General features: G+C 40.1%; 1 protein-coding gene across 1 annotated transcript in view; it reads left to right on the top strand.

The window, feature by feature from the left end:
* The window catches only part of LOC104834713 (blastoderm-specific protein 25D-like), a 67,167-nt gene that overhangs the window by 26,020 nt on the left and 26,952 nt on the right, over nt 1-14,195 (top strand). The window contains exons 10-13 of the mRNA XM_010572274.1: nt 1,580-1,705; nt 2,569-2,697; nt 7,363-7,448; nt 10,191-10,296. Coding sequence (XP_010570576.1) covers nt 1,580-1,705; nt 2,569-2,697; nt 7,363-7,448; nt 10,191-10,296 — 447 coding nt within the window. The remainder of the gene's footprint in view (nt 1-1,579; nt 1,706-2,568; nt 2,698-7,362; nt 7,449-10,190; nt 10,297-14,195) is intronic.

The raw sequence follows: 14,195 nt of genomic DNA, 5'->3' as shown, positions 1-14,195 counted from the left end.
TTAAATTTTGACCTCAAAGTTGCAGTTTTATTACAGACTTAGTGGATAAAATACCTCATTGCTGTCTTTGAAAGTTAAGCTTAAAATTGTGTATCAAAGATGCCAAGACATCTTGGATTTAATTTCAGAGGTGAACGTAAGATGGTGTGGAATCTGGGAGGTTAACAGTTGAAAAGCAGTAACTACCATATGCCATGATAATTTTCTGGGTAGGAGAACACATCCATGTAGCTTATTAAGTAGGTTTGGTTTATTCATACAATCATAACAATAACTGAGGTTGGAGACATTGCTTAAGAGTACTGTTATAGATGCCCTGATGCGTCTGTCTTTTTATGCTTGTTTTTACTCTCATTGCTCAAGCTATAAGCAAAGGAATGATGGAGAGACAGTGCCAGAGATCATATTCCAGTTCAGTGTATCTTAAGAACTCTGAGTTTTCATTGTTGGCTTTTTCTGAACAATATGATTCTTTCAGGCTTCCTAAAATGTGGAAGGTTTTGTGTTGTACTGAAACTTAATTTAACTCCACTCCCTCTCATAACGTGCAGGTTACTATCCCTGCCCCAGTGTTGGTCTAGGTGAGATGCCAAAGGGGGCGATTGCAGTACAAGTGGAGTCCTTCAGAGCTCAGTCCCTTTTCAAAGGGTGAAATATACTGTTGTTATCCTACAGGATAGTAAAACAGCTTGTTCCCACCATGCAAGATAGACACAATGGTTTAATAAATCTTTCAGTCCTTGAAATGAAAAAAACACCAACCCAAAATGTTAATCATCAGAACCAGGTATTTGATGGCTGTGTAAACTGTAGCGATCAGCAGGGAACACTTTATTCTTCTTCCAGATGACAGTATATTCCTCCTCTTCCTGACATTTTTGTAGCACCCACAGCATTTTGCTATAACCTTGTCTGATTTATAGCATCTCTGGTAAGAGAACTATGTCCTGGACTAGCTATTTTACTTTGCTTTTATTGCAGTTTATAGAGTAGATGGGTTTAAGCTGTGAATACCCTATCTGGTGTTCAATCACTGAGGGTGTGGTTCAGTATTTTGAGCCAACAAACGGGAAATCCTGTCTCTGAATTACCATTCCTGCCCTCTTCCCTATAGCAGTAGTAAAGTTTCTGGTCCTGTAGTTAAAAATTAACCCTTCCAAACCCCCAAGTATATTAATTTTAAGTCTGATTGTTCCCTGCTATGCTTTGCTCCGTGGTCACCCCAGTTCTTGTGCCTACACAAAGAGCAGTATGTGAAAAAGCAAGAGAGAGGAGGGAGGGTACAACAGTGTCTTCTAGTTAACAACACATACTTAGGTCAAGCTTAAAGGAATTGTTGCTTTGAGTGGTCGTGGTCATTTAGAAACAGGAGTTGAGTCTAGACCATCTTTAATCTATGTTTCTATAAAATGGGGGAAGACAAATGCTCTTGATGCAAATGAAAATCTGCTTCAGCAGTGTTAAAGTTATAACAAGGTGAACTGAAGTTCAAAGTGTTACACTCACATCATGTGAACTCCATTTCTCCTGCTGCCAGCAGTGCTGTACTGACTGATGGGTCAACTTTCCCCTCTCATAGGTGGAATCGTCACAGGAAGCCAATGCTGAAGTCATGAGAGAGATGACAAGAAAACTGTATAGTCAGTATGAGGAAAAAATGCGAGAAGAGGAGCAGAAACATAAAGCTGAGAAAGAAATCCTCCTAGTATGTATAGCCAGTCTGTACGAGTGGTGCTTAGCTTGGGTGTCATTTCTCAGTCACTTAATACTCCAGAGTTGACATGTGTTCTTTCACTCCCGTCTCTGTGACTAATCATGCCATAATTACTAAACTTTCCAAGCTTTGGGGGTCGTAGGGCTAAGAAAAGAATGTGTTCAAACACAGTAACAGTGATGATAATGTAGATTTCAAAATTTGAAATGGAGTAAGTTGGGTTTTTTAACTTCTGATTCTCTAAAAAAAGAGGAAAATATAATTTCTAATTTTAGTGATAGTTTAAGAAGGGGAGGGGGAACAACTTCATTGGACGCTACTGGAGCAAGAACTCTTCCTGTCCCCTGGTTTCCCTCCACCCCCAAGTAAAATGTTTCTATGAGCAGTTAATCATTGCATTTTTCTAACCGATAAAGATAGGTAATGACTGAGATTGAAGGTAGATTGCCCAGTCTCTTTTTATTCATACTGTTTTATATGTGAGGAAAGTACAAAGCTGAACGTAGCATTCTGAACAGCAAAGTTTGCCATCTTCTGCAACAGCGTGTTTTTCTTATGCTGTTACTTCACGGCATCCTCAGAAGAGAAAAAATTATCTAAGAAACGCGTAAAAATTTTTCTCAGATTTTCGTAATGATGCTTTACAAACACCTATGCACTTTGAAGTGCCCCACATCTTTTGTTTTATACAATTCACATTTAGGGTCACAGGTCTTCCAGGCTTCTGGGCAGGTGTAGTGAAAAGCTTTGAGCTCTGCTTAAAAGCTATTTAGGCCTGGCTGTATGGCCTAAAAAAAAAAAATCCTCATCAATATATTGGATGTCAACGTGACTGTAGGTGTCCTTATTTGAAGGAGGAAACGAATCGGCTTCTGAAGGCTATTGAAGAGGCAAATAAGAAGATGCAGATTACAGAAACAAGCATACAGGAAAAAGACCAGAGAATTGGTGAGCTGGACCGTCTGATTGAACGCATGGAAGAGGTATGAGATTTAGTTGATTGCTAGCTTTAAAAGAAATGCAGAAGTGCATGGAGGAAATTTTTTTTTTTAATTTTTTGTTCTTTTGTCTTCTGCTCAGTACCCTGTTCAGTAACATACCATTGCTGTTTGCATCTTACTTATGTATCCATATAAGTAAATGGACGTGGACTACTGTAGAGACACTGTGATTAAGTAGTTCTTCTGTCTTGCTAAACCTAATGAAGTAGTAATCATAAATGATCCAAAGTCTCTTAGAAATGCTGTTGGTGGGTCCATGGAGTGCATGGACCTCTGCCTGGGGATGGATAAGGAGCTGACCGAGAGCTTATGGGTCAGGATTAAAGGGAGGGCAGGGACAGGTGACATTATAGTGGGGGTCTGCTACAGGCCACCCGACCAGGAAGACAGCAGATGAGACCCTCTATAGACAGACAGGAGCTAGGAGCAGCCTCATGTCCAAAAGCCCTGGTCCTCATGGGGGACTTCAGCCACCCCAATATCTGTTGGAGGGACAACACAGTGGGGCATAAGCCTGGAGGTTCCTGGAATGTGCTGATGACAGCTTTCTTCTCCAAGTGACAGAGGAGCCAATGAGGGGAGGTGCTATGCTGGACCTTGTTCTCACTGACAGGGAGGAGCTGGTGGGGAATGTGAAGCTCAAGGGCAGCCTTGGCTGCAGTGACCATGAAATGGTGGAGTTCAAGATCCTTAGGGCAGCGAGGAGGGTGCACAGCAAGCTCAATACCCTGGACTTCATGAGAGCGAACTTTGGCCTCTTCAGGGATCTGCTTGGTAGAATACCATGGGATAAAGCCCTGGAGGGGAGAGGGGCCCAAGAAAGCCCAAGAAAATTTAAGGATCACCTGCTCCAAGGTCAGGAGCGATGCATCCCAACAAAGAGGAAGTCAGGCAAAAATGCCAGGAGGCCTGCATGGAGAAACCAGGAGCTCCTGGACAAACTCAAACACAAAAAGGAAGCCTACAGAGAATGGAAGCAAGGACCGGTAGCCTGAGAAAAATACAGAGAAATTGTCTAGACACCCAGGGATCAGGTTAGGAAAGCTAAAGCCCTGATAGAATTAAATCTGGCCAGGAATGTCAAGGGCAACATGAAAAGCTTCTATAGGTATATCAGTGATAAAAGGAAGACTAGAGAAAATGCAGACCCTCTCCAGAAGGAAAAAGGAGACCTGGTTACCTGGGACATGGACAAGGCTGAGGTAATCAATGACTTTTTTGCCTCAGTCTTCAGTGGTGAGTGCTCCAGCCACACCACCCAAGTCACAGAAGGCAAAGGCAGGGACTGGGAGAACTAAGAACCACCCACTGTAGGAGAAGATCAGGTTTGAGACCATCTAAGGAACCTGAAGGTGCACAAGTCCATGGGACCTGATGAGGTGCATCCATGGGTCCTGAGGGAACTGGCAGATGAAGTGGCTAAGCCACTACCCATCATATTTGAGAAGTGGCAGTCCAAGGAAGTTCCCACTGACTGGAAAAGGGGAAACATAAGCCCATTTTTAAAAAGGGAAAAAAGGAAGACCCAGGGAACTACAGGCTCACCTCTGTGCCCAGCAAGATTATGGAGTGGATCCTCCTGGAAACTATGCTGGGGCACATGAAAAATAAGGAGATGATTGGTGACAGCCAACATGGCTTCACTAAGGGCAAATCACACCTGACAAATTCTGTAGCTTTCTATGATGGGGTTACAGCAATGGTGGATAAGGGAAGAACAACTGACATCACCTACCTGGACTTGTGCAAAGCATTTGACACTGTCCCACACGACATCCTTGTCTCTAAATTGGAGAGACATGGATTTGACGGATGGACCACTCGGTGGATAAGGAATTGGCTGGGTGGTCGCACTCAAAAGAGTTGCAGTCAACAGCTTGATGTCCAAGTGGAGACGAGCAACAAGTGGTGTTCCTCAGTGGTCAGTATTGGGACCGGCGCTGTTTAATGTCTTTGTTGGCGACATGGACAGTGGGATTGAGCACACTGTCAGCAAGTTTGCCGAGGACACCAAGCTGTGTGGTGTGGTTGACACGCTGGAGTGGAGGGATGCCATCCAAAGGGACCTTGACAGACTTGAGAGGTGGGCCTGTGCTAACCTCATGACATTCAACAAGGCAAGGTCCTGCACATGGATTGGGGCAATCCCAAGCACAAATACAGGCTGGGCAATGAGTGGGTTGAGAGCAGCCCTAAGGAGGACTTGGGGGTTTAGTGGATGAAAAACTGAATATGAGCCAGCAATGTGTGCTCCCAGCCCAGAAAGCCAGTCTCATCCTGGGCTGCATCAAAAGAAGCATGACCAGTAGGTCAAGGGAGGTGATTCTCCCCCTCTGCTCCACCCTCGTGAGACTCCACCTGGAGTACTGCGTTCAGCTCTGGGGCCCCCAACATACAAAAGACATGGACCTGCTTGAGCAGGTCCAGAGGAGCGCCATGAAGATGATCAGGGGCTGGAGCACCTCTCCTATGGAGACAGGCTGAGAGAGTTGGGGTTGTTTAGCCTGGAGAAGAGAAGGCTCTGGGGACACCTTATAGCAGCCTCCCAGTACCCAAAGGGGGCCTACAGGAAGGCTGTAGAGGGACTTTTTACAAGGGCATGTAGTGATAGGACAAGGAGTAATGGCTTTAAACTGAGAAAGGGTAGATTTAGATACAAGGAAGAGATTCTTCACTGTGAGGGCAGTGAGACACTGGAACAGGTTGCCCAGAGAGGCTGTGGATGCCCCATCCCTGGAAGTGTTCAAGGCCAGGTTAGATGGGGCTTTGAGCAACCTGGTCTAGTGGAAGGTGTCCCTGCCCATGGCAGGGGGGTTGGAACTAGATGATCTTTAAGGTCCCTTCTAACCCAAACCATTCTATGATTCTATGGTTGATTAAAATGCATTTTAGTTAGGAATAGACCTATTTAGTTATTTATAGTCCTGATTGGAATTGTGTGTCCAAATTTCTCCACATGTGGATGAAATGCTAAACTGAAAGCTTCAGACTAAAATGTTTTGAGGTTTTTTTGTGGGTATGTAGCAGCCACTTAATCTTCCATGCAGTATCTATCTTATTTAGATTATGGCTCAGAATATTTTGAGGAGAGAAGAAAAAAATCATTTTTACTGCCTTTTAATCCCAAACTTAAGTTTTTCCTTTCTTGCTAGCATTAAAAAACTTTTAATTATTCCTCTCCCTGGCTAAATATGCCCTACCAAACTGTAATTGAGAGCAGGTTTTTGACAATTTACTTTTAAAGCTCTGAAAGCAGAAATGCTGAGACACATTTCCCTCTTGTAACACTGGCAGCACTACTGTAAAACTAGTTGTAGCAGTTTTTGCATTGCTTCTTTTTATTTCCTGCTTTTTCTTCTTCTCTTTTATGGACTTTGCTCTAGGGCAAAACTCAGACTAGTAGTCAGATGATTATTATTTTAATGTATTGTTAAGCCTAAGTGTATCACAGTACCTTCCTTGCATAGTACACTGCATCTGAATCTCATTTGTTGAACCTTTTCAGGTATCTGAAAAAGCTTTGTGTCTTCTGTCTCAAACAGTTACGGTGAAATTTCCTCTTCGTTTCGTGGTATCATTCACCTAGCTGAGAATGAATGTTATTGTTTAGTCCTTAGACTGAATAGTGTATAGTATAAGAGCAGCCCTTCCAAAAGACTCTGATGCTCTTGGATGTACTTTGGCATTTCTTATCTCATTCAGTACCAGGCATCTCATTACCTTTAAAGATCTGTGCCTTGCTATCTAAAATACAGAAGCAGAGAGCATTCTAGTAAGTAGAGAGAATATGATCTTCTGTAACACCTTTAGTTGAGTATAGTAAATATTTGTTACTGAGAAATAGATTCTTATAAGCCAGTCTTGTTAGTTTGACTAGTTAGTCTAATGTGCATTTGTATTGAGCCCCTTTTGTTTAATGCTTGCAAATCTATTTGTAGAATTAGCGATTACGCTGAGAAATCATTCAGCTTAATATTCCCCTTTAGTAGCTCCGTTAACTTCATCTGGGCTTCAGCCTACAACTTGTAAGTATTATGCAGTGAATAAAGGATTGCGATATAGTTCTTAAGTACAGATGAGTTTCTTCACGTTGATTATTTAATTTGCTCTTATCTGGCTGATACTTGCAGAGTAAACCTGAATGCCTCTTAAATTCCTGTTAAAGTGGATAGCATACTCCTCTGTTAATTCGTGTTGACTCAGTTCCCAAGTTGATACAGATCTTCACGAGTACTGTGCTGGTGGACACCTAAAAAATAAATGGAATATTTTGGGGAGGAAAATTGAGCAATACCTTTTATCTCAGCCTTGGATTGAGAGATCTTTTTGGAGGAATAACATGGAAAATTTGACATTTATGTAAAGATTGTGATGACTCATCTTTTTATTAAAAAAATTCAGTTTCAAGTACAACCATACATCTTCAAATAGGAAATTGAAAACTGGTCTTTTTTTCCATGCATAGCTGGGAATTTGATTTTATTATTATGCATTCTGTGCTCCTTGGCTACAGGAAATGCATTAATTTTGTTTAATCAGTTTCTATTTTAATTTCACAAATGATCTTTGGAATTGCAATGAAATATGCTTTGTGAAGCCTTTACATTTTGACATACAGAGAACTGAAGGATAACATTTCTTGTTTAGGAACGTCACCAGCTGCAAAAACAACTTGAACTAAATGAAAGACAAATATCTGGAGCAAAATCTGAAAACAACTGTGACAGTGAAAGGTGAGATATGTCTTGTCTGTGGAAATTCTAGTATTGCTAGGAAACGTTAGGGGTAGATTGGTTTGGTAAGTTGGTTTTGAAGACATCTGAATTTTATTTTTTCTAATTTTAAAACTGCAGTCTGGTAGGGGTTGTCCATCTGAATATAAGTTTATTTACATACAAAATATCAAGAGGATTAATTTTTGCAACAAAAACCACTTTCGTGCATCTTTCTTGAAAAGTTGTTAGCAAGTATGCAGAGTACATTTTAGGTGGAACAAGTTGTGATGTATTTGTGGATTGCATTTTTCTTAAATCTGCATTCCCAAATTCAGCACAGTATGATTCTCACTATGAATGCTTTGATTATCTCCTTCTAGAGAGAACTGCTCAACACAGTTCTAAAAGAAAAGACAGTCTGTATCCTGTATTAAGCTGTAAGACATCCCCTTTGAAAAGAACTCTTGAAGAGAGCAAGAGTTTTTCATTTAACTGCCAGAGGCCTCTTTTCTTGTATAAAAGAGGGAAAGCAGGGGAATATATTCGAGGCTTGGAGGTGCAGGTCTACACATGAGGTACACATTAACATATGCACATGAACAAAATGAAGGTGTGGAAGAAATTTGTCATGTAGCATCACAGTGCAGAAATAAGCTATGAAGTTATTTGGGGAAAGTGAGGGTCATGTTTTTGGCAGTGAGACCTCTGTGAATGGTTGTCCTCAAAAGCATGAGGCTTGGAAGAAAGGTCTGGTGGTGTGGTGGCACCTGGATGTGCTGTTTCTGCCCACAGGTGGCATGTGCATCCATTACTACTTCTTTGAGACTGACAGAGCACCATGACCAGGCAGAAGAAAGCTTCAAGCAAAGCCAGAGACAAAGTTTGAAGAGAAGTCTATCCAGCACTGAAATAGTGTAACTGCCATTGGAGTGAAAATTGCATCTGCCACTCAAAGGTTTATATGACACTACTTGAGTGGGTAAAGATGATTTATAAGCAGAGACTGAAAAATTGTACTTGATTACTACTTATATTTCTGTGGCACCCAGAAATTCAGTTTTAAGGTTTTGGTATCCCACTGTTCTTTAGGAAGCATAATCATAAAGGGAGGTCCCTGCTGAGACCTTCTCATTGCCTAATTGTATTGATCTGAGACCAGCTTATCCAGTTTCAGGGTAATAACAGCTTTTCACAACAGCCTGTTAAAATAATAATTTGAAGTGAATCGATGCCACATAAAACATAGAATATGGAGATGAAAGATAATTGCTTTCTTCCTTTACCTTTGGATAACAGACACTCTTCTCACTTCAGTGAATCCTGCCCTGTCCACTCAGCATGAAAAGTTATGCTGCAGTAAAAAGGGTAAAGGCAATATTCAGACAGGAGTTTGTGCAATGCAAGCAAGCACACACCTGTAATCTATACAATACAAGCAATGAATCTGTGTTCAGATGTTCCTAAGTTTTCTTTACCTGTTTGTACCCAGCCAGACACTTGAGCTCCACCTGAGGAAGGACCTCTGTTCCATTGCTATCAGTGCTTAAAATTCTGAATCTTTCAATGAGAGACCACATATGTGTTACAATCGCAATCAAAATGTAAATTGCGGGTTTGTGAGATCTTAATATGCAGGATTGAAAAACCTGCAGCAATGCCTTGATTTTTTGAGTCCTTGTCAAAGTGCTGCAGTTACAGTTCTGTAGAGTACTTCACTGCTAGAGACTCTTTCTGGCGGGGAAACAGCATACAATTCAGTCATTCATTGGAATCATGTCATACAGTTTGCCATCTGCTGCTTTGCCTTAGAATGGTTGTTCTGTTTGCAACTTCAACAGTTTCTTCTGTTGTGCACAGACCAAGATGAAAAGAGCCTTTTTGGTTTGATTCCCTTCCTCCACTTCTCAAATTCTGTCCGGTCCTGAACCTAGGAGTACAGAAGTTTATTTTCTAAGCAAGCAATTGCTTTCTTTGAAGAATTTCAAGAATTGTACCTTCAGATTAAAATGGAGGCTCCCACGGCCAACATGCCAAAAACTTATTAACAAGCTTCCCTCCTGTTTCTTTGCATATTCTAAAACTACTTTTCTGGCAAGCTGTCAAACCATCTTGTGGCAGGATGGTTTTTCAATTTCTGTGTTAGATTCTGCATTTCTTTAAATCTGCTTATCTAAAGAGTCGTACATACAAACTTAAAACATCCAGAACAATTCCTGCTGACTGTTGATGAGTTAATACTACTCCAGTTAGCATTCTGTTGCTGTTGGCAACTATGCCAAATCCTTGACTCAAGGCTTTCCTGTAGTAGGAGAGCTTTTAAAAGGATGTCAGCAGATGTGCTTCCTGGCTTTTATTTAGTATATATTTCCAAAAAGTTTGCAGGTGGTAATAAGTCAAGATAAATGTGTCTTTCTGGTGATAAAGATCTAGTTGTCTAAATCCCTTTCACTTCAAGGAAAAACAGACATCTTAAGGAGATGAGCGTTGTCACATTGTTTAACTGTCAGCACTTCAGGCTCTGAGTAAGCATGCCAGTATGCAAGAGAAAGGTGAGTTGACTTGGGTGGAGACAACCACTTTGTCTAAAAGACTACCATGAAAATATACTTTGGACAAATTGACATCTGTCAGTGGAATTTGATTTGCCTACCTCTTGACCTAGTCTTCCTGATTTTTGGTGGGATTGTGTGGGTTGTTCTTGTTTTGCTTATACTGCATAGCTCCCCACTTAGATGCTTAAATTCTTCCATGTTTTGCTAGGTCACAGCATTTGGAGGAGGTAGCAGCTAGTCTAAGAGAGCGAATCAAACATCTGGATGATATGGTCCACTGCCAACAGAAGAAAGTCAAGCACATGGTTGAGGAGGTGAGATCTAGTAAAACAATTCTGAGTCTTTTGGGAACACTGATTCTTTTAGTACATAATCGAAAGAAAGCTCTGTTCTGTGTGCAGTTTCCTTATGCCACCTTAGTTACAAACACAATGGAAGCATCTGGAGCTATTGAAGCAGAAAGACTAGGTGAAAGCATTTTAATCCAGTGGCTGTGGGTTATATACTGTGATCTTTAGGCTGACACTAATTCTGGAACTCCTCATCGTAGTCAAGGAAATAAAACATACAATGTGCAACTTAATTTGAAGCATTCAGAGGGTAACTGCAGAAACAACGCAGACTAGTCATTAAGGGTCTCCTTACTGTACAGAAGTGGAAGGCAAAAACTGCCCCCCCCCCCCCCCCTTTTTTTTTCTTTTTTAATGTGGTTCATCACAGAAATAGGCAGGCAAACACAGTTTTTCACCATTCATCTTTTTCACCCTGGTCTTGGGACATCACCTTGGCTGATATAATTTCCTGTAAAATTTAAGTGGCGTTCTGCTGGAAAGCTGCTTTAGGTTACAGGCTTCCTACGTGCCAGGAAAGTGTTTAGCAGTCAGAAGGTTGTGATGACAAACATTTCTGTTTCTCCAAGTGGATGAAAGAATGACACAGGAAATAGGTAAATTAAGTTTAAATTGGAGCTTTACAAAGCAGACTGACAGCACTTTTACACTAAGCCTTTCTATTGCACAGAGGATAGGCATTCATGAAATATCTTTTATTTGTATTTGGACATCACACATTCACAAAATCAAATGTTTGTAAACCATTCTAACCTAAGGCATTCTTTCTGCATTCACAATGTGCTCTTACAGGATTTCTGATTAGACATGGGGTTTTTCCATTTTTTTATCAAGGTGGTATTTATATATATCTCTCTCTCCTATATATGTATCTATATATCTCCTATACTTATATATATATATTTACCTACATCTGTTTTGTTTTGTAAGATTCTGATGTAGTCCTGCTGTATGATCAGATGTGTGATAGTAAGTGTCTTTTACACAGAGGGATGCAAAAGTATCTCTTTGCATTAAAGTTCTTCTGTCATATCATCAGTATAGAAGACTGGTATGAAGTCTTGAGGTTTTGTTTCTAGTTCAGCTTGCCATTTTCACTATTTTCAAGCATCATAGCAGGTGGTCTAAAACCGAGCTAACAATCTTTATACCGTGGTATTCTATTAAGGAAAACTTCTCCAATCTAATAATCCAGTCCATCTAATTAATGGATTATGGGAACAATTCTTTAATCTGTTTTGTATCTCTCCAAGCCAACCGTCATACTATGAGCTTCTTTTTGTTTTAACCAAAAGTTCTAAAGGACTTGTCACTTTGTGATTCATGTGGCAACCCAGATGATTCTAGTAATATGTAAGAGGATGGTGGGCTAAACTTTGTCCTTTATTACTAAATTTATTTTAAACTGCTCAATGTAACCTGACCTCTAGTGGGCTGCATTGGTATAACAAATACTATCAGTTCCATGGGGTATTTTTGCAAAAACACGTATAAAGCTTGGATCATGATTATTATTTCATAAATATTAGGTTTAATGAGTGAGTTTAGCTTGCTGATTCCTTGTAATGTATGTGTGCTGGTACCTTCATATACATAGAAAGCCCTTCTAGATCTTTTGGTTATCCTGTTTAACAAGTAGAATGTTAGGTGACCAACTCACTACTTACCTGTCAATATGTCTACTTTTTATTGATGTCTGACTACCTGCTTTTCAAAATCAATTAAATCTCTGTACAAATTCTTGACTGCCATGTATCCATAGGGAATATGTTTTTGCTCTCTCATTTGGTCCCTGTGTGTCTTAATTTTTCTTTTAATTCAGTTTCCTTGAGAACTGCATGAACACCTGTAGCTACATCTGTATTTTCATTAGTGAGCTAACTAAAGACTCCTGTAACAGAGGTTTGATCAGGTCAGATGGTACCAAATACATTAGGCACTTAATGCTTTTTTAATTTTATGCTATCTGTGGTTTATGTTTGCACTGTGTTTGAGGAAATATCTATGATATAGTTGGCGTGCACTATTTTAAACTGGATTCTTTTAAATAAAGGCCTAAAAATAGCAGCTTTAATAGTACAGAGAAGAGTAGCTGTCCACCATGGGGGAAGATAAAAAGCATTGCAGATGTGTATGCCCTGAGCTATCCATACATGTGGTAGTTTGCATGATTTTGTGCTCTTCTCTACGTAAATATTAGAAAAGTATTTTTAGGCTCACTTTAAGCAACACTTACTAACTATGCCAGAAGCTGAAAAATCAGCAACAAAAATACTTCTTAAAAGGTAGGCTGTTGAAAAGGAATGCTATCTGAAGAGTCTGTTCTCGAGTTAAGTTAAAAACTAGTGAGCAGCAGTACTAAACTTACTTTCTAGAGTAAATAGAGAAGATTTTGTAATTGCACTACTATTTAAGTCCCAGAAAATGTGTTCATTGCATATTTGAATGCAAGTCCTCACTACATTAAATTTAACCGAATGCAGACTGTAACAGCTAGGGATATTTAGAAAAGCGTTATGAAAACCTGCCGTGTTACTCGTTATTGCAATACTTTCATGGCTGGTATCTGTAAAGTAACATTCCATCTTAGGGTTTATGAGGGTATTATAATGATCAATAACTTGCATTTAAATCATATAATTGAGAAAGACAGAATGAACAAAGCAGCTAGAAAGCCTGCTTTCTGAAATGCTTAGCTTCTTTGTTGCATGAGAATAGACTGAGAACAGGCCAACCTGGGAAACTGAGAAGTGGAAAGAAAGTGAATAGTCAAAATTATGAACAGTGCTTTTGTTAGAAGCTGAAACAAAGATACTGTATGAACTAGGTGAGAATGATGGCTAAGCCTATACTTGCTTGACTACAGGATGAACTTTATTTAGTGTTAATCTTGGTATATTCGGACACAGATCTGAAGTATAAATGAGGGGTTTATTCTTTCAGTGTAAACCACAACGGGTTTCATCTCCAATTTAGACAAAGTGCAGCTACAGAAATGAACATCATTTCAAAGGGGTGTTGAACAAACAAGATATGCTGCTTCAAACTCATATGGAGAACTGTCAAAATCGAACAAGTACTCAATGATGAATCTGCTGGCTGAAAAATCACAAAATAGATTGCTCTTCAGGCCTTTTTAGGGAAAATTAGTGAATCATTTGCAAGTGACAGATACAGGGCATTCTGTAAAAGAACAGCAAGCAGTCAGGAGGAAGTGAAAGAGAAGCTTTATAGTGGAGTTTTGTAATGCAGTAGGTAGCTCTAACACCTCCAGTGCTGTTTTGATGGCATTTAAAAATGTGTTAGGAGGCTGTGGTCAGTCCTAATCTAGGCATGCATGAAAGGGGATGCTGGCAGAGAAGGAACAAATGTAAGAGGCCATGGAGAAAAAGAGTATTAAAGCCTTCGTTTTCATAGGACCCACCTTGTTGGTACTGAACGCAGTAGATACATGACCTATGGAATTTAGGCCAGGCAGAGGACAATCACAGTTCAGTGTGTTTATACTCCTTAGCGAAGAAACCATTTGCTTCTATATTTTTTTCCTCTGAAAAGAAATACTTCTATCTCAGGCATTAATAGAACCTTTTTCAACTTGACCTAGTCAGACCAGTCATAAATTAAATAGGAGCATGGAAAACAACTTTCAGAAGAAAATAAATGGAAGAAATAAAATGGGCATTTGCTGGAGTCGGTGACCTTCAACATCTCTGTGTGCTAGATCACAGACACACACACATTTTTCAGCCTCGTAGGGATTCTCTGCTGTGATAGCTAAGATCTCAGCCCATTAGAGCACCAGCTGATCAGAAAGTTATCCTGCATAGTCTTAAAGCCTCATGTTCTCATTAGAGAGAGATTGC

Source organism: Haliaeetus leucocephalus, unplaced genomic scaffold (genome assembly GCF_000737465.1).
Source record: "Haliaeetus leucocephalus isolate CR32 unplaced genomic scaffold, Haliaeetus_leucocephalus-4.0 Scaffold339, whole genome shotgun sequence".
NCBI lineage: Eukaryota > Metazoa > Chordata > Aves > Accipitriformes > Accipitridae > Haliaeetus > Haliaeetus leucocephalus.
The sequence above is the reverse complement of the archived record's forward strand: the minus strand, read 5'-3'. Positions and strand labels throughout refer to the sequence as shown.